The following is a 22,810-nucleotide window of genomic DNA, read 5'->3' as shown; positions in this document are numbered from 1 at the left end:
TATCAGTCCCCTGATGTAATACTTCAACACACACACACACACACACACAAGTTGATGAAACCCCTTGCAAATCAGTGTCTGCTGTTATCAGCTCCTATATTTTAGACTAAATCCCCAGAGGGAGAATAGTTGGATCAGATAACACATTTTTCAACTTTTTGATTTATGTTGTCTTTCACAAACATAAAATTATATTTCCAACAACACTGTTTGACAACCTGTGTATTAAGTTTTATAACATCTTTGACAAAGATATATGCTCCTGCTATAAGAAGAAAGTTAATGTGTTTGCTTGTGAATGTAGGCATATAAAAAATGACATTACACACACCAATTTCTTCTTAGGTGGCAAGTCTGTTCGTGTCCTTTTTCATTTCCACGTGCATGGCATCAGTGTTTGACTTAGGGACTTTTAAGTGGCTTATATAGGAAGACCAACCTGTTGTCATGTTTGTTAAAACCATCTTTCCTCACTTGTCATTTGCCTTTTTGGTGAGGGCATTTAATGTATTTATTCAAAGTTACTAATTCATCCTTTCTTTTGGTATCTTCCTTTGCTTTAACAGTTAGGCCTTCCTCCTCTCACCTATGTTTTCTTCTACTTCTCCTACATCTATTTTGATGATGGTTTAAATAAATTCTGTTTTACTTTTTCCCCAAAATTAATTTCAACTTAGTTTATCAGTTTATTCTTCCCCCAACCAAAATGAAATGTCTTTATCTTACAGTGAATTAATTATATCAAATGTTTCTAGACTTTGGATTATTCAGCTGATAACTTCATCAGTTCTCTGTCAATACCCATTTTAATTATAGCTTTGCTGTTTGCTTTAAAATTTATAATAGAAGTCTAACCAATTTTTAAAATAAAAATTTCTTAGCTTTTCTCATATACATTGCATAATTTTTAACATGAAAAAAATGTTACCCACAACCTTTGGAATTATAATAATATAGGTAAAGGCATTTTTTACTTCCTGCTATTTCTTCAAGACTTACTATGTTACAATCTTTACAATCTCTTCATTAAGAGCCTGAACATTTATTGTTTATTTCTAAGTATTTTACATGATTTTCCATCATTTGTTTTTTACATTAAAACTGCTTTTTGAGGCTCAAAGTTTATCATAGTGAACTTTAAAATTTTTCCAAATGGATCTTCACGTGGGAGGAAATCGGTCAGATAATCAAGGCTCTTCGTTCGGCAACGGTTGTTTTTCGGTTAAACCCAGGATGGTGACTGCCCCTTTACATGCATTAAATCATTTAATAAAACATCTCCAGCAGCTTGTGGCAACTTTTATGCCCAGTTTACACGCAGGGGTCCCAGGCTCTGATTGGCAAAAATCACCCAGCTGCTGCTGGTGATGGTGGGGTTCGATCCCAAGCTAGTGAACCTCCAAAAATATCCCAAACACCAGGAGAGCTCCCTGCCGCGCGCTCAGCAGGGTGCTTCAAGAAAGCGCCTTTCGGAAAACAACCAAATTAAAAAGACAATGCTTTTCATTCCTGGTGTTGGTGGGTTTTCCTCCACTGTAAGGCGTGGGTCGATACTTCCCAGGGGGCACAACTACTACCCCTGACTTCTGCGCCTTTACCATCAGGGCTTTTCTGGAGCATTCGTGGGAACGGCCCTTTTGGAATCCCATCTCCCACGGCAGAACAAGCCTAGAAAGAAAGAAAGCAAAGCAGGTGGAATGTAAGCGTGGGCTGGAGCGGTGCGCGCGCGAGGCAGAACTTTCTGGGGGGCATCCTTCCCGCGTGGTTCACGCGCGGTGCGCGCAGGTGGAGCCGTGCCCTGCCCCCCCCCCCGCGCGCCCCCGCCCACTCCCCGCCCACACCGGCGAGTCTCCGCGAAGGTGAGAGAAAGCTTTCCGCGGAGGCGACGGCGGAGGGCGGACAGGAAGCCCGGCCAGAGCCGCGGAAAGAAAGACTCGGAGTCCCAGCCCCCCGCCCTGCGGGGCGCGGGGCGCTGCTGGCGCATGCGCGAGGCCCGGCCCCCAATTCCCCCAGCGAGGGAGGGAGGCCCCCGGCGGCCGGGATCCTGCGAGCCGCGGCGGGACCCGAGCGCACGCAGGGGCGCGGCGGCTGGGGCCAGCCGGGCTGTGGAGGCGGCCGGCGAGAGCGCGGAGCGGGCTGGGTCGGGGTCCAGCCGCGTGCAGCCAAGCCAGAGGGCACAGCCGGCTCAGCCCCGGAAGGGGCTGGGTGCCCGCAGCCCCCCACGCCTGAAGAGGGATGCGTGAGTCTCGCCCCGGGCTGGAGGGCAGGATGTGGGAGCAGGACAAAGGCTGGGCGGCGGGGGAGGAGTTCGGGACGGGCAAGCGGGTGGCCGCCGCAGGAGCCCCAGCTTCGGGCGGAGGAGGCAACTTTCTCTGCAACTTTTGCACAGGGAAGATAAAAATTCTGCAAGTTGTTGCACAGCTCTTGATCTATCGGGGGTCCAGCGAGCAGAAGGGAGGGGGCACCGCAACCTTTCCGGGGCGCGGAGCGGGGCAGGAGGGGGCGCCCGTCCGGGCCGTGCCGGGGACCGGCGAGGATATAGGGACTGTGGGCGTCGGAGCCGCTGAAGTTGCCCGTGTCCACGCAGGGAGCGCTCCGAGGGCCCGGTAGCCGCGGATCGCAGAGCTGCTCGCGGGGATGGATGAGCCGTGGTGGGAAGGGCGCGTCGCCGCGGACGTCCACTGCAGCCTTCGAGAGAAGGTCAGTTCCTCGCTCGCGTCTCTGCGCGGCTCACCCGCGGTTTAAAGTCCCCTCGGATCTCCATTCTCAGGAACGCGGGACTCTTACCTTCTCCGGAGTGTCTGGGGCCCGGGGATGGGCGTGCGAGGTGATATTAAGAATCGGAGAGCTGGATTGGGATTTCTGAGTAGGAGCCCGCGGACAGCTCACCTCGAAGGCGATATTTCCCGTGGTATTGCCGGCCAAGACTATTTTAAGTGGTTTCTCTAAAAAGTATTGTGGATTCGTTTTGGTGAGCACGTTAAAGGTATGGATATATACAGAAAGGTCTGCGTGTGATAAGTGATGCTGACTAACCATTTATTGGAACAATGAAGTAGCAGTGCTTTAAAAATAAATCTAAGTAAGCGTAGTGATGGTATGAGGAAATATTAGGTAAGTGGTGATGTAAGGAATACAGAATTAGGACCATATGGGGTGGATATGAATGCCAGTCCCATTCTGAGAACCTATATCACTGGGAGGCCTTGAGGAGAAAACAAGAACTCCCCTGCCGGTGTGGGGCGGCTGAAATGTGATCCCTGCGGGGCCTTCCCCTCTGGGACCGGAGGGCTGGCGGGCTCTGGGAAGGTGGAAAAGTACAGGTGGGCCTGAGTCGTCATCCCCGGGGCCAAGTATGGGAAGGGTGGTTTGGGAACAGGTGTGGCATTGGGAGTGGGTTGGTTTCCTAGGCTACCATAACAAAGTACCACAGGCTGGCCGGCTGCTAGCTGCAGCATTGATCCCCTTACCCTCTGGAGGCTGGGAGTCCAAGGTCAAGGTGCTGGCGGAGCCTGCTCTGTCTGCAGGCTGGAGCGGAGAATGTTTCCCTCTGTCTTCTGAAGTGGTGGTGGTGGTGGTGGTTGGCAATGCTGGGCTTCCTCGCTGTAGCCTCTGCTTCTGTCACCACGTGGCTCCATCTGTGTGTTTTTGTCTCTGCTTTCTGGTCTTACAAGGACACCAGTCTTTGGGAATGGGTCCGCCCTAATCCAGTGTGACCCTATTGTAATTGAACTTGCTGCATCTGAAAAGACCGCTTTCCAAGTAAGGTTATGGGCTGGCCGAGGATCCAGGTGGGCACAGTATTCAACCTAGGACAGGGGATGGAGAGTCTGTTTAGACAGATCCCACATTCAGCATTTTGTATCACCAGCTACCTAGAGTCTTTTGCGTAGTAGAGAATGGCTGCCTTCTTCTAGCTGAGTTCATGCTGTTTCTTCTTCCTGTCTCTACTGATCTATCCCCGTCTTGTGTCGCCTGGCCAACCTGTCGTTTTCCTTTTTTTCGGTTAGTCTTCTTCCCAGAACAGAATAGCCAAGGTACAGCACATCCTGGGCATCTGGAGAAGAAATTCAGGGCTGGATTGAGGAGCCAACTCCCAGCTCCGGCCCTGGGCCAGCCATTGCCAGCATTTGGGGAATGAACCAGCAATGGGAACTCCCCTCTGTCTGTCTCTCTGCCTATTTCTTTCAAGGTTTTTTGTTGTTGTTGTGTGTTTGTTTTTTAATTTAAAGCCAAAACCCAGGGCTGGCATTGTGGAGTAGCAGGTAAAGCTGCCTATGACACCGGCATCCCATATAGGTGCTATTTCTAGCCCTGACTGTTCGACTTCTGATCCAGCTCCCTGCTAATGGCCTGGGAAAACAGTGATTGATGGCCCAACTGCCTGGGTCCCTGCCACCCATGTGGGAGAACCAGAAGAAGCTCCTGGCTCCTGGCCTTGGCCTGGCCCAGCTCTGGCTGTTGCAGCCATCTGGGGAGTGAACCAAAGGATGGAAAATCTCTCTCTCTCTCTCTCTCTCTCTCTCTCTCTGTAACTCTAACTTTCAAAATAAATAAATCTTTAAAGAAAAAAAATCCAGAACCGTGCATGGTGCTGGAGGTGGAAGACCAGGCACTGTGATGTTGGTCCATCTCTGGACATGGTGGCTAAATGGGATTAGTGAGTGCCACCATGGAAATTGGCTTCCTTGCTTATCATAGGTTGGGTGGTTGCCATTTCTATTCATAGCTTGGCAGGAATGACTTGGACCTGATTTGACCCTTCCTAGAAGGAAGGATTTTTTTTTTCATTTTCATTTTATTTGGAATGCAGAAAGACAGAGACAGACCCACAGAAGTTGATCTTTGATCCACTGGTTCACTCCCCAAATGTACAGAAGAGTTGGAGCTGGGCCAGGCCAGAGCCAGGAGCCAGGACAGGGGACTCAGTGTGGGTCAGGACTCAGACCCAGGCACTGTGATTTGGGAAGCGAGTGTTCCGAGCAGCATCTTTTTTTTTTTTTTTTTTTTTTTTGACAGGCAGAGTGGACAGTGAGAGAGAGAGAGACAGAGAGAGAAAGGTCTTCCTTTGCCGTTGGTTCACCCTCCAATGGCCGCCGCTGCAGCCGGCGCACCGCGCTGATCCTGGCAGGAGCCAGGAGCCAGGTGCTTTTTCCTGGTCTCCCATGGGGTGCAGGGCCCAAGCACCTGGGCCATCCTCCACTGCACTCCCTGGCCATAGCAGAGAGCTGGCCTGGAAGAGGGGCAACCGGGACAGAATCCGGCGCCCCAACCGGGACTAGAACCCGGTGTGCCGGCGCCGCAAGGTGGAGGATTAGCCTATTGAGCCACGGTGCCGGCTTCCGAGCAGCATCTTAACCACGCACCAGATGTTCTCCCTACGGGGAAGGGCCTGAGGCTAGCTGGGTTACCTGAGAATCCCAGCCCTTTATATATGGTTGAGCGTGTTCTCTGCTCTGTGCTCACTGCCCAGAAGCAAGGACAAGGGGTCCCCATTAATCATGCTTTCTCTCTTTTTTTCTTTTTCATTTTTTTTCGCATTCTCTTTTAGAAGCAGTTTTTATTTATATTTTATTTGAAAGGCATATATAGAAACAGCTGGAGAGATCTTCCATCTGCTGGCTGACTCCCAAATGTCTGCAGCCACCAGGGTTGGGCTGGGCTGAAGCCAGGAGCCCAGAACTCAGTCTGGGTCTCACATTTGGGTGGTAGGAACCCAAATCCCTAAACAGTTATTTGTTGCCTGCTAGAGTGTGTATTAGCAGGAAACTGGATTGGGAGCAGAGTAGCTGGGACTTGAACCAGGCACTTGGATATGGGATACAGGCAACCCAAGCAAGAATTCTTGATAAGAAGACTCTTGTCTTATGCCAGTCACCTGTCCCTGTTTGTGCTTTATCCTTGCCCCAGAGCCATCCATATTAATTTCCTGTTGGGCTGCCCACCTCTGGGAAAACATGAATTTACCCTAGTTTCACAGGTTAAAAATCGGAATCTCACCTGAGGGGTGTTGCCCAGGGTCACCCATAACTTAGAGCAATCCCAGGTTCCTCTGGTTGCAATGTCCTACCTCCCCCAAACCCTAATTGTTTTCCCCTTTACATTCTTTCTTCTCCCTCCTCAGAGGCGTTTCTTGAGGATGTTTGGCATAATGGAGAGTTTGCAAAGAGAAGCAAGCACAAAAGAGAATCCAGTGTCCGGGCTAGCCTCTCCCTGCTTAAGGGATGAGAGCCAGCCTTTGTTTTTCCCAGCCAGGGTCATTTTTATTAAACATCTACTCTGGCAGTGCACTTGAGCAGTGCAGAACAGCTTCCTAAGTGCCTGGCTCAGGCACACACTCAGTCTTTGTTGGGGGTTACCAGATGAGCTCAGAGCATGCTTGCGTTATATTCTGTGCGGTGGTCATCCTAGACCCACCAGCAGTTACCCTCCCATGGCCCCTGCAGGAGCCAAACTGACATCTGGAGACAGGGGGAGCTCCACTTTGTCAGATGTGAGAGTCCAGACGGGCATCACACTGCAGCCGTAAAATGTGATGCCACGGAACCAAGTGTTGGTATTGGATGCGTGTACTTGTAACGGCAGTGAAACCTGAGCTCCTTATCTAGCCTCACTTCACCTGGCCTCTGCCCTCCGCCCTCTATTCTTCCCACAAGAGCTAAGTTAGATTGTGTCACTTCTTCCCTTAAAGACCCCCAAACCACGCCAGCATGGTGGTGTGGTGGGTAAAGCCTCCGCCTGCAATGCAGGCATCCCGCATGGACACCAGTTCGTGTCCCAGCTGCTCCTCTTCCAGCTGTTCCTCTTCCAGTCCTGGAAAAAGCCGTGGAGGCTGGTGCAAGTGGATCCCTGCCACCCATGTGGGAGACCCGGATGAAGCTCTTGCCTTCGGCGTGGCCCATCCCTGACCATTGCGGCCATCTAGGGAGTGAGCCAGTGGATGGAAGGTCTTGTTCTCTCTGTCTTTCCCTCTCTCTCTGTAATTCTTTCAAATAAAGAAATATATCTTTTTTTTTTTTTTTTTTTTTTTTTTTGACAGGCAGAGTGGACAGTGAGAGAGAGACAGAGGAAGAAGGTCTTCCTTTTGCCGTTGGTTCACCCTCTAATGGCCGCTGCGGCTGGCGCACCGCGCTGATCCGAAGGCAGGAGCCAGGTGCTTCTCCTGGTCTCCCATGGGGTGCAGGGCCCAAGGACTTGGGCCATCCTCCACTGCACTCCCGGGCCACAGCAGAGAGCTGGCCTGGAAGAAGGGCAACCGGGACAGAATCCGGCGCCCCGACCGGGACTAGAACCCGGTGTGCCGGCGCCGCAAGGTGGAGGATTAGCCTAGTGAGCTGCGGCACCGGCCAAGAAATGTATCTTTTAACAAAAAGGCCTGCAAACCATCTTATTGCACTTACTACTCAATTCCCAGTCCTTGCTGTTGCCTGGCATAGTCCGCATAGTTTGGGCTTGACCTGCTCTTCTTACCCCCTCCACACACCCATCATTATTCTCGAGTTACACTGACCTCCTTTCTGTTCCCTGAGCAAGTCAAGCTGGTTCATGCCTCAGGGCCTTTGCACTGGCTGTTCTCTGTTTGCAGTCTCTGTTTCTTGGCCCATTGCCCAGTTGCCTCCCCTCCAGGTCTATCACTGTCTGTCCCTGTTCACTCTATCAAATTTCCCTGTTTTGTTTTCTTTACTTCATTTACAAGTATCTGAAATTTTGTTTTTGTTGACTGTCTTCATCCTACACACTGGAATATGTGCTCCACAAGAATGGGTCAGTGTCTGCCTGGTTCAGAGCTGGGGCCTTGGTCCTTAGACTGGAGCCTCCCTGGTGTGTGTGGAAGGACATGAAGGGTAAGTGCATCAGTCTTTACTTTCCTCTCCTGTAAGTGGGGGAGAAATGTTCTGTCGGGAAGGGTGGACTGAGTGAGAGAACCCAAGAAGCCCGGGAGATGGGTGGTGGGTACCCAGTAGGTGTCCTGTTTCCCATGCATGACAGCCATGGGGGACCCACAGCCCCCTTCACACAGTGCATGGCCCGGGTGAAGCTTGGGGTTTGCGAGCGTCTTCCAGGTCAAGAACAGGTCATCTTTGTTTTGTTTTGTTTAAGATTCATTTATTTATTTGAAAGTCAGAGTTACACAGAGAGAGGAGAGGCAGAGAGAGAGAGAAAGAAAGGTCTTCCATCTTCACTCCCCAAATGGCCGTAATGGCCAGAGCTGCGCTGATCCGAAGCCAGGAGCCAGGAGCTTCTTCCCGGTCTCCCACGCAGGTGCAGGGGCCCAAGGACTTGGGCCATCTTCTGCTGCTTTCCCAGGCCATAGCAGAGAGCTGGATCGGAAGTGGAGTAGCCAGGTCTCAAACCGGCGCCCATATGGGATGCCGGCGCTTCAGGCCAGGGCGTTAACTCACTGTGCCACAGAGCCGGCCCCAAGAACAGGTAATCCTTATAAGAAACGCATTGTTACCCCATCAGGCCACTGGACAGAGGATGGGGTTGAGACCCAGCAAGGCAGCAGTTTGCTCGAAGGCATGTACCTGCCAAGGGCTGGCACCCTGGAGTGACCCCCACTCTGCAGCCCACCTGGAGAGCCGCCCTGTCTAGGGGCTGGGGCAGCAGAGCCCTCCTCCCAGCCAACGTGCTCTGGGAAAAACCCCTTACCCTTCTCCCTCTTCAGACCATGTTTGCCAGGTGCTCAGCCCTTAAACTCCTCCTCGCTTCCCGATCCTGGCCCTGCGGCTTCTGTGGGAGCTGACATCCAGCCCTCCTCTCTTCAGCCCCTCCCTTCTGACCATTCTGCTGGGATGGGGGTGCTAACACGGGGCAGTCACCTTTGCTGCCTGCTGCCCATGTGCCCCTTGTCCTCGTTCTCTGGGTGGGAGGAGCTGCTCATTCCCACCTGGTGACAGGGAGGAGGCGGGGGGTTGGGGGGTGGGATGATGTTTTCCTGGTAATCAAATCTGTGCTGCCTTTGGTGTCCAGGTGAAAGCCCAGAACCACTTTTCCTCCCAGGAAGATGCATTCCTTTAAGTTTCAAATGGATGGGGTCTGGAATCCAAGGTCCCATTGGCTTTAGCACGTCCACGGTGCACCTGATGGCATTCGGGCAGGGGTAAGGAACCCCACTTCCGCCACGGGCCATTTGGATGTTTGTAGCCCAATCATAGGCCATACAATGTTACCAGCTTAAAAATCAGCCTGTTCTAGGTGTATTGGATTTCCAGGCTCACCTGTGATTGCCTTGGCAGGGCCAGCCCAGATGGTTTTGTGGACCATACACGGCACGTGGGTCAGACAGTGCCCACCCCTGCGAGGGCGTGGTGTGGCACTCAGCCCGTTCCTCACCCTTCAGGCCTCCTTGGCCCCAGCCTCATGCATCCCCCTCTCCCCGTCTTTTTCACTCTGTGCAGTAACTTGTCCTCCCACCCAGCCTGTAGGGAGGGACCTCGGGGATCCAGCAGCCCCCTGGTTCATTCCCAGGAGGATGGGCCCGGACCACCTGGGCTACTCTGAGACCTACCCAGCAATGCTTGTGCTGGAAAGCTTCCCAGAGGTCCAGCGTTTTGTGCTTGGCATCTGCCAGGAGGTGTGCTCCTGGCTCAGCTCGGCGGCCGGCTCCCACGGTGCTGGGCGCAGGCCATTGGAGGATGCGTCCCCTGCTTCCTACAGAAGCATGTTTGCCCCTGAGATAAAGCTGGGTTGGGGCTTAGGGAAACACTCCACCCCGAGGGCGGGTTACTGGCCTAGACCAAAGTACAACTTAAGGATCAGAGGAAAATAACTATAGAGTGAACCCAGGTCATAGAAATCTGGGTCATCCCTCCCAGATTTCTGTCAGGGGGCTCCATTTTTCTTCCCGAATTCTCTCTCTCTCTGAAGAACAAAAATCAATAGAAGTGCTCCCGTTTCCTTTTGATGTCTGCTTGCTTTACACATCAGCTTCCTTCTCCGATTAGGGGCCACTTAGTCCACAAGGAAGATGGTTAAGGGCCCTCAGCACTGTGATTTAAGCTGCTTGGGTATGTGGAGGACTTCGTTATGACAGCGATCTGGGGAGGGGGCATGGAAATCCCCCCCCCCCCCAAGGCCCTGTTGGCCAGCACTCAGGACCTGGGAGCTCTGTCTTCCCCGACTCTGGGGAGCCTGCACTTCTGAGGCTCCCTCCTCCACTGCCGGTCAGTCGGTGCACGGTGCACTTCTCCCAGGACCAGAGGCACGAGATACCTTAAGGGGTTTTCTCGCCCTGCCCCAGATTTGAGATCTGCAGATCGATCCCCCAGCCACCAAACACATTTTTTCCTACTCCCTTGCACACTTTTAGCTGTGCAACACCCACGTTTCTTAAAGGGCATTTTTACTGATTAATGGCAGAATCTATTCAAAGATCTTCAAAAACACCAGGCACACAGCTTTCCTTTAGTGACGCTAATGTCATTGGCTACTGTTTATTGAGCGCTTAACTGTATTTAGGCAGCATGCCAGCTTCCTCCCATTTATTGTGGGCTTTTTTTGTTATATTTTTTGTGTGTTTATTTTATTTACTGTGTTTGCTCTTTTAAATATTTTTTAGAATCATGCTCCAATCTATTTAAAAATCAGACATGCCACCGTGGCATTATCCACCGAGTCGGGGGATGGAACCTGCACAGGTGGTCCAAGCTTTCGCTTAGGGACTGCCTCTGTAGGAGCCTTGGCAGCAGCCGTTGCCATCTTTGTAGAAGCCTGCATGGCCTTTCTGGCATCCCTCATAGCTTGTTCTGTCTAGCCTCAGGTTTCTGATTTCCCTGGGTCGTGATATCGGCGAGAGATGCCCCAGGGATGGCCCTCGGGAATGGGGCTGCGCCATGGGCTCTTTGCGTTTGGATTCCTTCCAGCTGCCCCCTTGTCACGTTTGCTTCTGTCGGGGACAGTCCCACGTTTCTCTGCCGAGGATTCCTCTGGAAAGAAACGCAGACTGGCATTTTGCACTCAGAAAGTGGAAACCCTTGCCGGCAGCCCTATGGTAGCGCTTCCCGGGTCAGGGGTGGCTCTGGTACCCACTGAGGCGGCACAGGTCTACCTGCGTGGTGGCAGCTCCCAGGAGCAGGGCTGCATCCCGTTTATTAGCTTACTTACTCCTCGTAGCGGTCCCAGTGCTGCTCGCTCAGTCTTGTACAGGATAGCAGCAGGGCTCAGAGGGCCTCCCCGCCTTGCGATCCAACACCTGGTTGTAACAGAGCTTGGACTTAAATGCATTTGAAAAAGCATGCATTTAACAAAGAATGGAAGTACAAGGCAAGCAAAAGTGAGGCTCTAGGGGCAGGCATAGCAATTACGATGCCCGTGTCCCGTATTGGATGGAGTCCTGGATTCAGTACTCAAGCTTCCTGCGAATGGGAACACCCTGGAAGACTGCAGTGGTGGTTCCAGTAAGTGGCTTCCTGCCACTTGTGGGGCACGTGGATTGAGATCCCGGCTTTTGACTTTGACCTCAGCCTTGCCCTGCCCACTGAGGGTTCTTGAGGTGTGAACCAGCAAATAGGAGCTCTCTCTGTCTCTCTCATTCTTTCTCAGCTTCTCAATTAAATAATTTCTGAAGTACATATCTATGTGTATGTATATGTGTGTGAGAAAAATCAATCCTCTTTCCTCCACGCTACTATAGACGGTTGTGTTTCAGTTTGTTCTGTTGTGGTCTCTAAGAGATGGGCCCTCCTTAAACCACCCTGAAAAGCTGCTGGCCTTGCTCTGGGCAGTGCTTGGGCCAGGCTCTCTCTCACTTGGTCTTGGTGATGGTCGCACATGGCGCCTCACCTGGGGGTGGTGCCGCTCAACTCAAAGCGCTTTGGCACCTGCCAGGGACTCTCTGCAGTAGACATAGGGGCTGCTGCAACTAGTGAGGGAAGGGCCACCTCAGGGCCTCTCACTTGCTAAACTCTGGCAGCTTGATGCTGGGGGAACCTCTTCCTAGCTCCATCTCCGCTCCTGGGCTCAATGGCCTCATGTTATTGCACACCCTTTTATTTCTCACTTCTGACATCTTTCCCAACACCTTTGCCCCTACTCCTGCCCCCTTAGTTTTCCCCACTACTGGGCTGAACATGTTTTGTTTTTTAACTTCTAAAATTTTTATTTATTTGTGAAGATGATTTACTTATTTGAGAAGCAGAGTGACAGAGAGAGAGAAGGAGAAACAGAGAGAGGTCTTCCCTACTCTGGTTCCCTCCTCAAAGGGCTACAATAGCTAGAGTTGGGCCAGACTGGATTTTGCAGGAAGCAGCTGATTGAGGCCAGGGCTGTGGGTGATGAAGGAAGTCAGCAGAGCAGTTAGATGTATTGAACAGACAGCAGGGGAGCCGTGCACGGGACAGCCAGAGACTGGCTGTTGCCCCGTCTTCTTACAGAGTGCTGACCCAAGTCCATGCCCAGTGAGGAATGCAGCGGTTTGGTTGAGTTTTTCCATTCGTGTCCCCACTTTTTGGGCTTCTTCACCGACTCACAAGGTGTACCCAGGTCTGCGGTAAAACAACAGTCTAGGGGGCGCTGCTGTGGCATAGCGGGTAAAGCCTCTGCCTGCAGTGCCAGAATCCCATATGGGTGCCGGTTCGAGACCTGACTGCTTCACTTCCAATCCAGCTCTCTGCTATGGCCTGGGAAAGCAGTGGAAGATGACCCAAGTCCTTGTACCCCTGCACCCTGTGAGAGACCCAGAAGCAGCTCCTGGCTCCTGGCTTTGGATCAGCTCAGCCCTGGCTGTTGCAGCCATTTGGGGAGTGAACCGGTGGATGAAAGACCTCTCTCTCCCTCTCTTTCCCCCATTTCTCTCCCTCTCTTTCTCCCTTTCTCTCTCTCTCGGCATCTGCCTCCTTGTAGCTCTGCCTTTCAAATACGTAAGTAAATCTTTAAAAAACACAAATGAGCAATTGTCTAGGCATAGCTGCCCAGCTTGGTTCCAAGAATTAATTGAGGCCTTTCAAACCCAAATTTTGGGGGTTTTAAACATATACATATTTATTTATTTATTTATTTATTTTTGAGAGGCAGAGTTAGACAATGAGAGAAAGAGACAGAGAGAAAGGTCTTCCTTCTGTTGGTTCACTCCCCAAATGGCCACCATGGCCGGCAAGTTGCACCGATCCGAAGCCAGGAGCCAGGCGCTTCTTCCTGGTCTCCCATGCAGGTGCAGGGCTCAAGGACCTGGGCCATCTTCCACTGCCTTTCTGGGCCACAGCAGAGAGCTGGACTGGAAGAGGAACAACCGGGACAGAATCTGGCACCCTAACCAGGAGTAGAACCCAGGGTATCGGCACCTCAAGTAGAGGATTAGCCTAGTGAGCCGCAGCACTGACCTACATATTTATTATATATTAAAAATAAAGATACATTAAATATCTTTATTATTTTCTGTCAAAATTTGTACATTTTATTGTACAAAATATCTATACTATATATACCGTATGTATATACAAAATATATATACTATATATAGTATAAAGCAGTTTTCAAATATATATTAAATATTTTTAATGTAACAATAATTTTTAAAAGATTTAGTTATTTATTTTAAAGTCGGGGCAGGGGTGTGTTCCATCCACTCCCCTGACGACCACAATGGCTGGAGCTGGGCTGATCCGAAACTAGGAGCCAGGAGCTTCTTCCAGGTCTCCCACACAGCTGCAGTGGCTCAGGTACTTGGGCCATCTTCTGCTTTCCCAGGCTATAGCAGAGATCTGGATCGGAAGTGGAACAGCCAGGTCTCGAACCAGCACCCATATGCAACACCGGTACTGTAGGCAGCTATTTTACCCATTACACCACAGCATCAGCCCCAGTAACAATAATTTAATTATATATTTACATATATATGACATACTGTAAGAGTTCTGTATGTTTGTAGCAACTGTTCAGGCTTATGGGGTACAATGTGATGTTTCAGTACAAATATACAAGATGTGCCAATCAAAGCACGGTCATCAGCTGTTTTTTAATGTTTGGAACCTTCTAGCTCCTCTCTCCTAGTTCTCTATAATAGATATGGTAGGCTGTTGTGAACTGGTCGCTTCTGTGTACTGTGGGACACTGGAACATATTCCTTCCCTCTAACTGTGCCGGGATACCTGTTAGCAAATGCAGATGTTCGTTTTGTTAAACCTGGGGTCTTCAAGTGAGACTTGAAGCAGTGGGCACTGGGGACTGCTTCCTGCAGCCGAGGGTGCAGAGCTCCTGGGGCCGGAGGTATGTTATAGACAGGGCGCAAGGTGGGTTGAGAAGGATTGAAAACCACAGGTGGGCTTGGGGCAGTTTGAGATGTCACTGGAGATGACACCCAGCTTCGAGGCTCCTGACTGCAGTGTCTCTCTCACCTGTATTCTCTAGGAAGCTGCTGACAACACTGAATCAGGACTTGGCATTGTCACTTGAGCCCTTCAGGTCTTGTAATACCCAGGTGCTCAGTGGGTGTACACTACACCTGTAACTGAGGCTTGGTCCCAGCACACCTTATCTATAGAAGAAGCAAACTGTCTTTGAAGGCTCCCTTTCATCTGTAACACCTGCCTCACAGGTGTCCTTGGGAGAAAATGGGTCGGGTGTGCCTGGTCAGCCTTCAGGGCCTCCAGGCTGTGGAATGGGGAAGAGACTTGGCTGGGCACCCTGGCTGGCTGGGGAAGCCTGTGTTCTCAGAGGAGGACGGTTAAGGCTTGGAGCTGGCCCTGTGCCCTTGCCATTGACTTGATCTTTGTCTTCCTGTGTCACTCAGCCCCTTGGGTAAAGGGAATGCAGCCAGTGATTCTCGAGTGTCTGAGCACCTGGCAGAAAGAGGTGGCACTGTGAGTCTGCCGCGCTCTCTGCTTCTCTCTGTCTGAAGCCTCTCACTCACACACACTCCAGTTGTTCATTTAGGAAACTGCAGAAATAAACACTGGCAAGCAAAAAGAAATAAAATGCTCCTTACAGGCTCACCACTGGGAAGTAATTTCTGTTATATTCAGTGTTCTTTTTTTTCTTTAAATTTTTAATTGTTATTTGAGAGTGCTCCTGTCTGCTGATTTATTCCCCAAATGCCTGAGACAGCCCAGGGCAGTGCCAGGGGCTGAAGCCAGAAACGGGGAACTCAATTCAGGTTGACCACGTGGATGGCAGGAGCTGTGGTCTGCTGCCTGCCAGGGTGGGGGTTAGCAGGAAGCGGAGGGTCTGGAGCGAGATGTGGATACTGAACCCAGGCACTCTGAGTGGGGCCTGGGTGTCCTGACCTGGTGTTTTAACCAGGAGACCAATGCCCACCTTTCTTAGGTTCTATTTTTTTTTTTTTTTTTTTTTTTTTTTTTAAGATTTATCTATTTGTTTGAAAGGCAGAGAGTTTCAGAGAGGCAGAGGCAGAGAAATAGAGAGAGGTTTCCTCTGTACACTGGTTCACTCCCCAAATGGCTGCAATGGCTGGGCTGTGCCAATCCAAAGACAGGAGCCAGGAACCAGGAGTTTCTTCGGGTTTCTCATGCTGGTGCAGGGGCCATCTTCTACTGCTTTGCCAGGCCACAGCAGAGAGCTAGATCGGAAGAGGAGCAGCTGGGACCTGAACCAGCGCCCATATGGGATGCTGGCACTGCAGGCAGCGGCTTTACCCACTGCCATTGTGCTGGCTCCTCTTATATTCTTTTATATGAGTGTCATCACAAGGTATTTTTGTTGTCAGTATTTTTTTTTCTCCAAAGAATGGAGAAGCTCTTAAAACATTTTTTTAATTTTCTATATCATTGTTCATCACCTAATTCCTGATTATTGGACATGAGCAAAAAATTAAAAACAACCAATTGTGTTTGTTTAAAATAAAGAATACTTGATTGGGGGCCCGTGGGTGGCGTAGTAGGTTAAGCCTCTGCCTTTGGTGTAGGCATCCCATATGGATGCTGGTTCTAGGCCCAGCTGCTCCATTTCCGATCCAGCTCCCTGCTATGGCCTGGGAAAGCAGTGGAGGATGGCCCAAGTGCTTGGGCCCCTGCCCCAACGTGGGAGACCCGGAAGAAGCTCCTGGCTCCTGGCTTTGGATCGGCCCAGCTCTGGCTGTTGCAGGCATTTAAGAAGTGAACCAGTGAGTGGAAGACCTGTCTGTGATTCTGCCTCTCTCAAACAAACAAATCTTAAAAAAAAAAAAAAGATCATGATATAAAGAAAATCATGCTACATAAAAGGATAATTAAAAGGCTTCCTCTCACTCTAGTCCCTAATTTGCCTCCCTAAAATGTATCACTGATCCCGATTTCTTGAAAATGCTTTAAGTTACTCTGTGCATAAGCTGTGTGAATGGTTATACATACAGTAGTATAACTTACACACTTCATTTGCCATTTTATTATTTTAATGTTTACCTTTTAATAATTTAAATATTTTTTATGAATCTACAAAACAGAAATTCCATGAACTGAAAGAATTTTTGCTGGTTTTTGTTCATTTTAAATATAATGGTAATATATGTAATAGGTACTCAATAAATTTGTGTTGAATAAATGAATAAAATGTCTCTTTTTGATCATTTCCTATGCAAATATGTACATTTTAATATGTACATATGTAACTTTAATTTTTTCTCAATTGCATGTCACTTTTTTATGTCATTAAGTATTCTACAGTCACATGTATAATGTTTTACTTTATAAATGCAGCATAATTTGACCAACTTATCTCCTCTTTTTAAAGATTTATTTATTTGAAAGGCAGAGTTAGAGAGGGCGAGACAGAGAGAGACAGAGAGAGCGGTCTTCCATCCGCTGGAGGCCAGCCAAAGCCGGGAGCTTCCTCTGGCTCTCCCACATGGTACAGGGTCCCACGCACTTGGGCCATCCTCTGCTGCTTTTCCAGGCATAGTAACAGGGAGCTGGATTGGAAGTGAAGCAACAAGGACTCAAACCAGTGCCCACATGGGATGCTATGTCAGATTGAACAGTTGCAAGTGGCTGCTTAACCTGCTACACCACGTTAGCCCCCAACTTGTCTCCTTGTCGGATATTTAGGTGGAGCTGTTTGCTTATTCTTTTACAATTGAAGTGTGCACGGACCTGACATGTACATACAGCTTGCAGCGCACACCGAGTTCTGACAGATGCTTGCACTCTGGTGGATCCCTAGTCACCATAGGGGCCGCTGCTGTCAGCCTGCAGCGGGCCCTGCTGCCCCTTTTTCTTTCTGTCACCCCCAGCTTGCCCCCAGCTCCAGGACTCGCTGATCTGCTTTGTCATTGTAGACTAGATTTGTCTTTTCTAAGAGAGTTTCATTTCGATGGAGTTAAAGGTATGCATTCATTTCTGCCTCCATTTTCTAAACTTAATGCAATGCTTTAGATAACCACCCATGGTACTGCATTTGTCAGGAGTTTATTTCCTTTCGTTGCTGAGTAGTATTGCACTGTGTGTACATACACACGATTTAGTCTGTTGGGTGGTTTCTAGTGTACTGTTCAATCTGACATAGCTCTGTGGTGTTCATCCTTGCCTTGTATTTGTGTGTGCTCATGGGAATAAATTCCTGAAGTGGTATGGCTGGTCACAGGATATACTTGTAAGACCCTTGCATAGGGGTGGGTGTTTGGCACAGCGGTTAAGACAGCAGTTGGGATGCCACCTCCCCTGCAGAATGCCTTGTTTTAAACCCCAGCTTCACTTTCAATTCTAGCGTCTTATTAATGTGCACCCTGGGATGCAGCAGGTTTTGGCTGTAATTGGGTCTGTGCCACCCACCCTCATGGGAGACCCAGATTGCATTCTAGGTTCCTGGCCTTGGTCTGGCCAAGCCCCAGCTTTTGTAGGCATTTGGGGTTTGAGGGGGGATGTGAAACAGCAGACAGAAGATCTCTCTCTGCCAGTCTTTGTCTCTCTCTCTCTCTGCCTCTCAAATAAAAAGAAAAAAATGTCCACTTTTGCACAAGTCATTATTAAAAAAAAATCTTGCATATCACCAGTTAATTCCCAAAAGGTTTATACTTCCACCAGAGGTGTAGAATTTGCTTCACAGCACCTTCGCTAACCCTGAATATTATCCCTAAAATAAAGTTACTGCCATCTGGGTAGATTAAAAGTGGTGTCTCCTTGGCACTGTTTAAGAGGAACCCAGGGGCCAGCACTGTGGCATAGCAGGTGAAGTGGTATAGTGAGCAAAGCATCCCATGTGAGTGCCAGTTCAAGTCCCAGGTGCTCTATTTCCAATCCAGCTCTGCTAATGGCCTGGGAAAGCAGATGACCCAGGTGCTTGGGTCCCTGCGCCCACATGGGAGACTCAGATGATGCTCCTGGCTCCTGGCTTCGGATCAGCCCAGCTCCATCCATTGCAGCCATCTGGGGAGTGAGCCAGTGGATGGAGATATCTTTCTCTCTGCCTCTGCCTCTCTGTAACTCTGACTTTCAAATAAATAAATAGGGGCTGGCACTGTGGTACAGTGGGTTAACGCCCTGGCCTGAAGCGCCGGCATCCTATATGGGTGCCGGTTCGAGACCTGGCTGCTACACTTCCGATCCAAATCTCTGCTATGGCCTGGGAAAGCAGTAGGAGATGGCCCAAGCCCTTGGGTCCCTGCACCCACGTCGGAGACCCGGAAGAAACTCCTGGCTCCTAGATTCAGATCTGCGCAGCTCCAGCCATTGTGGCCACCTGGGGAGTGAACCATCAGATGAAAGACCCCTCTCTCTCTCTCTCTCTCTCTCTCTGTGCCTCTCTTCTCTCTCTGTAACTCTGACTTTCAAATAAATAAAAAAATCTTTAAAAACAAACAAATAAATAAATGTTTTAAAAAAAAGAAGAAGAAGAACAAGAACCAGAACCAAGATGAGAAAACTACTAGCGCATGGAAAAGCAAGAGGGAGGGAATTCCTTTCTGAGAACTGCGGAGCCCTGTCTGCAACAGGGACCCAGCCTGAGACCCCTGGCAGGCCTGGGTGAGGGCTGTGGAGGCGACCTCGCTGGAAAAGTCCTTCTGCTCCCTGTTAGGCTGCAGCGTGTGCTGCCCCTGCCCCCAGCTCTGTTAGCAGGGAGCTGGGTCCAAGCTGGGAATATGGCGTGGCATGCCAGGGCTCGACTTGCTGCCCCAGCCCCTTAGCTTTTTTTTTTTTTGGTAAATATTTATTCATTTATTTGAAAGGCAAAGTTACACAGAGGCAGAGAGAGAGAGGTTTTTAAAAGAAAGGTCTCTTAGGTCTTTTATTCTCTAACAGTCTCCTGCCCCGCGTTTGTGTCACGCAGTTGGTTTTCAGAGGTTGCAGTTCGGTTGTCCTGATAAGTGTCTTGTGTTCCATCTGAGCTGTTGCTTCCTCGTGCTCCATTTCCCGTGCGTTCACTGTTCTCGATTGGTTTGTACGCGTCCCTACCCTTGTGGGCTCCTAGTACACCTTAACAACTTGTTCCCTGGCTTTGGGCTCACACAACACCGAGAAACCATCTCTGACTGCCAGACAAGGTCAGCTCTGGGCCCCCTGTATGTTCCCCAACCCCTCAACGATTCCTTTAGCTTGTAGTTCTGCACTCGGGTGTGTGATAGTTTGATGTGGACCTGGCTTCCTCGCTACATGGCAGGCACCTGAGAGCTCGCACTGCGCTCCCCCCAATTCTAAGCAGAGCCGTCGTTGGGTAAGAGCCCCTTCCCCTAACAGGATGTCCTCATCATGGATGCCTCATCTGATGCCGTTGTATGCACCACAGTTCGCGAGTTGCCTTCCTGGGCTTCACTCTCAAAGCAGTCTTGTCGGGTGGGAAGCCCAGCTAGTAGTAACTCCATCATGCTGCAAAAGAAATGGCCACCAAGAGCTGGAGCACTAGGCTAGAGACGCCATATTCAGTGGCAGAGGCAGAGCCTTAAACCCTGCGATCTGCTGTGCCGAGACTGAGCACAGAGCAGATGACACCCGAAGCAGAGGCCTTGCACCGCAGCCTTGAGTCAGTGATGGTGTAACAGACTTCCCCTCCCGCGGCAGGACACCCCAGGAAGCAGGGGTTCCCCTAGAGACCTGTTGCTCTTTTTAGTCTCTCCTTTTGTGTTAACTTTCAGTTTGGAAATAAATTCAGACTGAGAGAATGTGCAAGTATCGTAGATAATGCTTAGGAACATTTTAACACATTTGCCTTAACAGTCTCTTTCCATAGACTGATGCTGAAATTTATACTGATTTATACTGAAACATACCCCTATTTTCCCTCAAAATTTAAGGGTTTGGTTCTCACGGTCACATTTGAGCTTGGCTGTGAAGTGGTGTCTGGGGGAGTTTTTGCCAAACTGCTGAAGAGCATCTTCCCAGGTATTAGGGTCTCTGTGGTCAGGAAACAGGGAGCCAGGCATGCGTGGGTGGGCTTTGCAGGCCTTGAGGCTGCGAGTTGGGGTTTCAGCTTGTTTCTTTAAGAGCATCTCCTTGCCTTAGTGTGGGTTCTTGGTACCCGCAAAGTAGCCTTTTCATCCACAGTCATTTAGTGAGCCCTCTGCTAAACCTATAGACCCATGAGTGGCTCTACCTGGAGAAACTATGAATCAAACCCTGCAAATCATAGAAAATCACTCGCAGCCATGTGTTCATGGCCGTGAGATTCAGCAGTGGGGGCTGGCACTGTGGCACAACTGGTAAAGCTACTGTCTGCAGCACCACCATTTCATATTTGGGCTGATTCGATTCCCGGCTGCTCCACTTGCAATTCAACTCTCTGCTATGGCCTGGGAAAGCAGTGGGAAGATGATCCAAGTGCTTGGGCCCTTGCACCCACAAGGGAGACCTGGATGATGCTCCTGGCTTCAGTCTGGCCCAGGCCTGGAAGTGAACCAGTGGGTAGAAGACCTTGCTGTCTGTCCCTTTCTCTCTTCTTTCTCTATAACTGTCTTTCAAATAAAATAAATCTAAAAAAAAAAATATCCAGCAATGATAGTCCACTTGTAATTGGTGCTTACTGCATACAGAGAGCTTGGCAGAAGATCCCTGTGGTGAGTGGTTACTGGGTGCTCAGAGCTTGAGTTCTGGGTTCAGGCAACCCCTCGAGTAGGTCCTTTAAGTGTCCCCACCTTACAGATGAGTCATATTAGGTTTAGAGAGTCAAATAACTTTCTCAAGACCCCACAGCTAATGGGCAGTCTGCATAAAGCTGGTCATGACTGTACATTGAGATCCCATCGCCTAGAGAACTCTTAGAAAGCTTCAAAGAGGAGGTATTGTTTGATGAGATTCAGAGGGGTGGGTAGAAGCTCACTAGAAAGAACAGGCTAGGGAGGAGGTTCACATACCAAGCTCAGGCAGAGTGATAGGCACTCATCTGGGCCCATGAGGGCTGGTCAAGTGAGTTGGAGGCACAGGAGGTAGTCTAGGAGCAGTGACTTTGGGGCTGCCGGTCTCCCTAGATGTTTATACCTTATCCTGAAAGCCTGTGGGAGATACAAGAAGGATGTAGGGGGAGGTGCCAGCTCCCTGGGAATGGACCCTGTTTGCTGAGATGCTGTAGCAAGCCCAGGTAGGAAGTGTGGAGACTGGAAAGGTTTTGGACAGTGCTGAGCAGAGGACCAGTTACCAAAAGCAGTGAAACAGCCCAAGTGTCTTCCTTGTTGAAACAGAGTAACCTCACAGACCTGTGCATGGTCAAGGTCAGTCTTTCTCTCCGGGAACACTGTTCCCAGGGCGGGGCCCTCTGGAAGCTGATAGTTTCATGTAATCTTGAAGGACACTCGCAGTCCGCTAAGTGAAGGGAGCTGTTTGTCGGGCGCCTACCATGTGTCAGACTCAGCCTTGTGCACGTTTTCTCATTTGATTATCAGTTGCTTCGAAAAGAACAAAGCATGAATGTGCTGACGGAAGCACTTGGAGTTCTTGAGGATCAGTGCCCACTTGTCCTTTTCTTTCTTTGCCATTTTCTGGCCTCGCATTGGGTGCCAGGCCCTGCTGGCCATGTGTAAGTGCAGAACAAAATGTCCTTTGCCCGCCTGGAGCTGACACTTGGGCATCGTCAGGCTCAGATGAAGCATCTGTAACAAAGCAGGTGTACGTGCCCAGCTGCTTTCCAGGAATTCTGATTTGGAGTTGCAAAGTGGGAACGGGGTGCATTGACTGTCTCTGGGGACTCAAAACATCAAAAATGGGCCAGCATTGTGGCTCAGCAGGTTAAGCTGCCACCAGTGATGCTGGCATCCCATGTGAGTCCTGGTTGCTCCACTTTCAGTCCAGCTCCCTGCTAATGGCCTGGGAAAAACAATGGAAGATGGCCCAAGTGCTTGAGCCCCTGCCGCCCATTTAGGAGACCTGGATGGAGTTCCTGGCTCCCAGCTTCAATCAGGCCCAGCCTGTGCCAGTGCTGTCATTTGGATAATGAAGCAACAGGTAGAAGATCTCTGTCTCTCCCTCTCTGTCACTCTGCCTTTCAAATAAGTCAATAGGGGCTGGTGCTGTGGCATAGCAGGTAAAGCCGCTGCCTGCAGTGCCGGCATCCCATATGGGTGCTGGTTCCAGTCACAGCTGTTCCACTTTCAATCCAGCTCTCTGCTATGGCCTGGGAAAGCAGTAGAAGTTGGCCCAGGTCCTTGGGCCCCTGCACTTGCGTGGGAGACCGGGAGAAGGCTACTGGCTTTGGATCGGCTCAGCTCTGGCCATTGTGGCCAACTGGGGAGTGAACCAGTGGGTGGAAGACCTCTCTCTCTCTCTCTCTCTCTCTCTGCCTCTCCTTCTCTCTCTGTATATCTCTGACTTTCAAATAAATAAAAAAAATCTTTAAAAAAACAAGTCAATAAATCTTTAAAAAGAATTATTCTCTCGCAGTTCTGGAAGCTAGATATTTGGACTCAAGGTGTCTGGTGACAGGACTGCGCTCCTTCCATGGGAGCCCACAGCCTCTCCCG

The 22,810-nt window shown here is 50.1% G+C and overlaps 1 protein-coding gene and 1 long non-coding RNA gene across 4 annotated transcripts in view; one reads left to right on the top strand and one right to left on the bottom strand.

Moving 5' to 3' along the window:
• Positions 1 to 209: 209 nt before the first annotated feature.
• On the bottom strand, positions 210 to 4,952 carry LOC108176487 (uncharacterized). Its single transcript, XR_001793114.4, has 3 exons — positions 3,471 to 4,952; positions 2,788 to 2,945; positions 210 to 1,668 (listed from the first exon to the last, which is right to left on the bottom strand). It is a non-coding gene; the product is annotated as an uncharacterized LOC108176487 (long non-coding RNA).
• CCNJL (cyclin J like) overlaps positions 1,573 to 22,810 on the top strand; it is a 61,755-nt gene continuing 40,517 nt past the window's right edge. The window contains exons 1-2 of one of the 3 annotated variants that reach the window (XM_089335024.1): positions 1,573 to 1,699; positions 2,588 to 2,700. In XM_089335024.1, coding sequence (XP_089191150.1) covers positions 2,638 to 2,700 — 63 coding nt within the window. In that variant the 5' untranslated portion in view covers positions 1,573 to 1,699; positions 2,588 to 2,637. The other 2 variants (XM_089335025.1, XM_002710350.5) reach the window with 2 other exon arrangements.

Source organism: Oryctolagus cuniculus, chromosome 6 (genome assembly GCF_051225735.1).
Source record: "Oryctolagus cuniculus isolate XC-2025 breed Fujian yellow rabbit chromosome 6, ASM5122573v1, whole genome shotgun sequence".
NCBI classification, from domain to species: Eukaryota; Metazoa; Chordata; class Mammalia; order Lagomorpha; family Leporidae; genus Oryctolagus; species Oryctolagus cuniculus.
The sequence above is the reverse complement of the archived record's forward strand: the minus strand, read 5'-3'. Positions and strand labels throughout refer to the sequence as shown.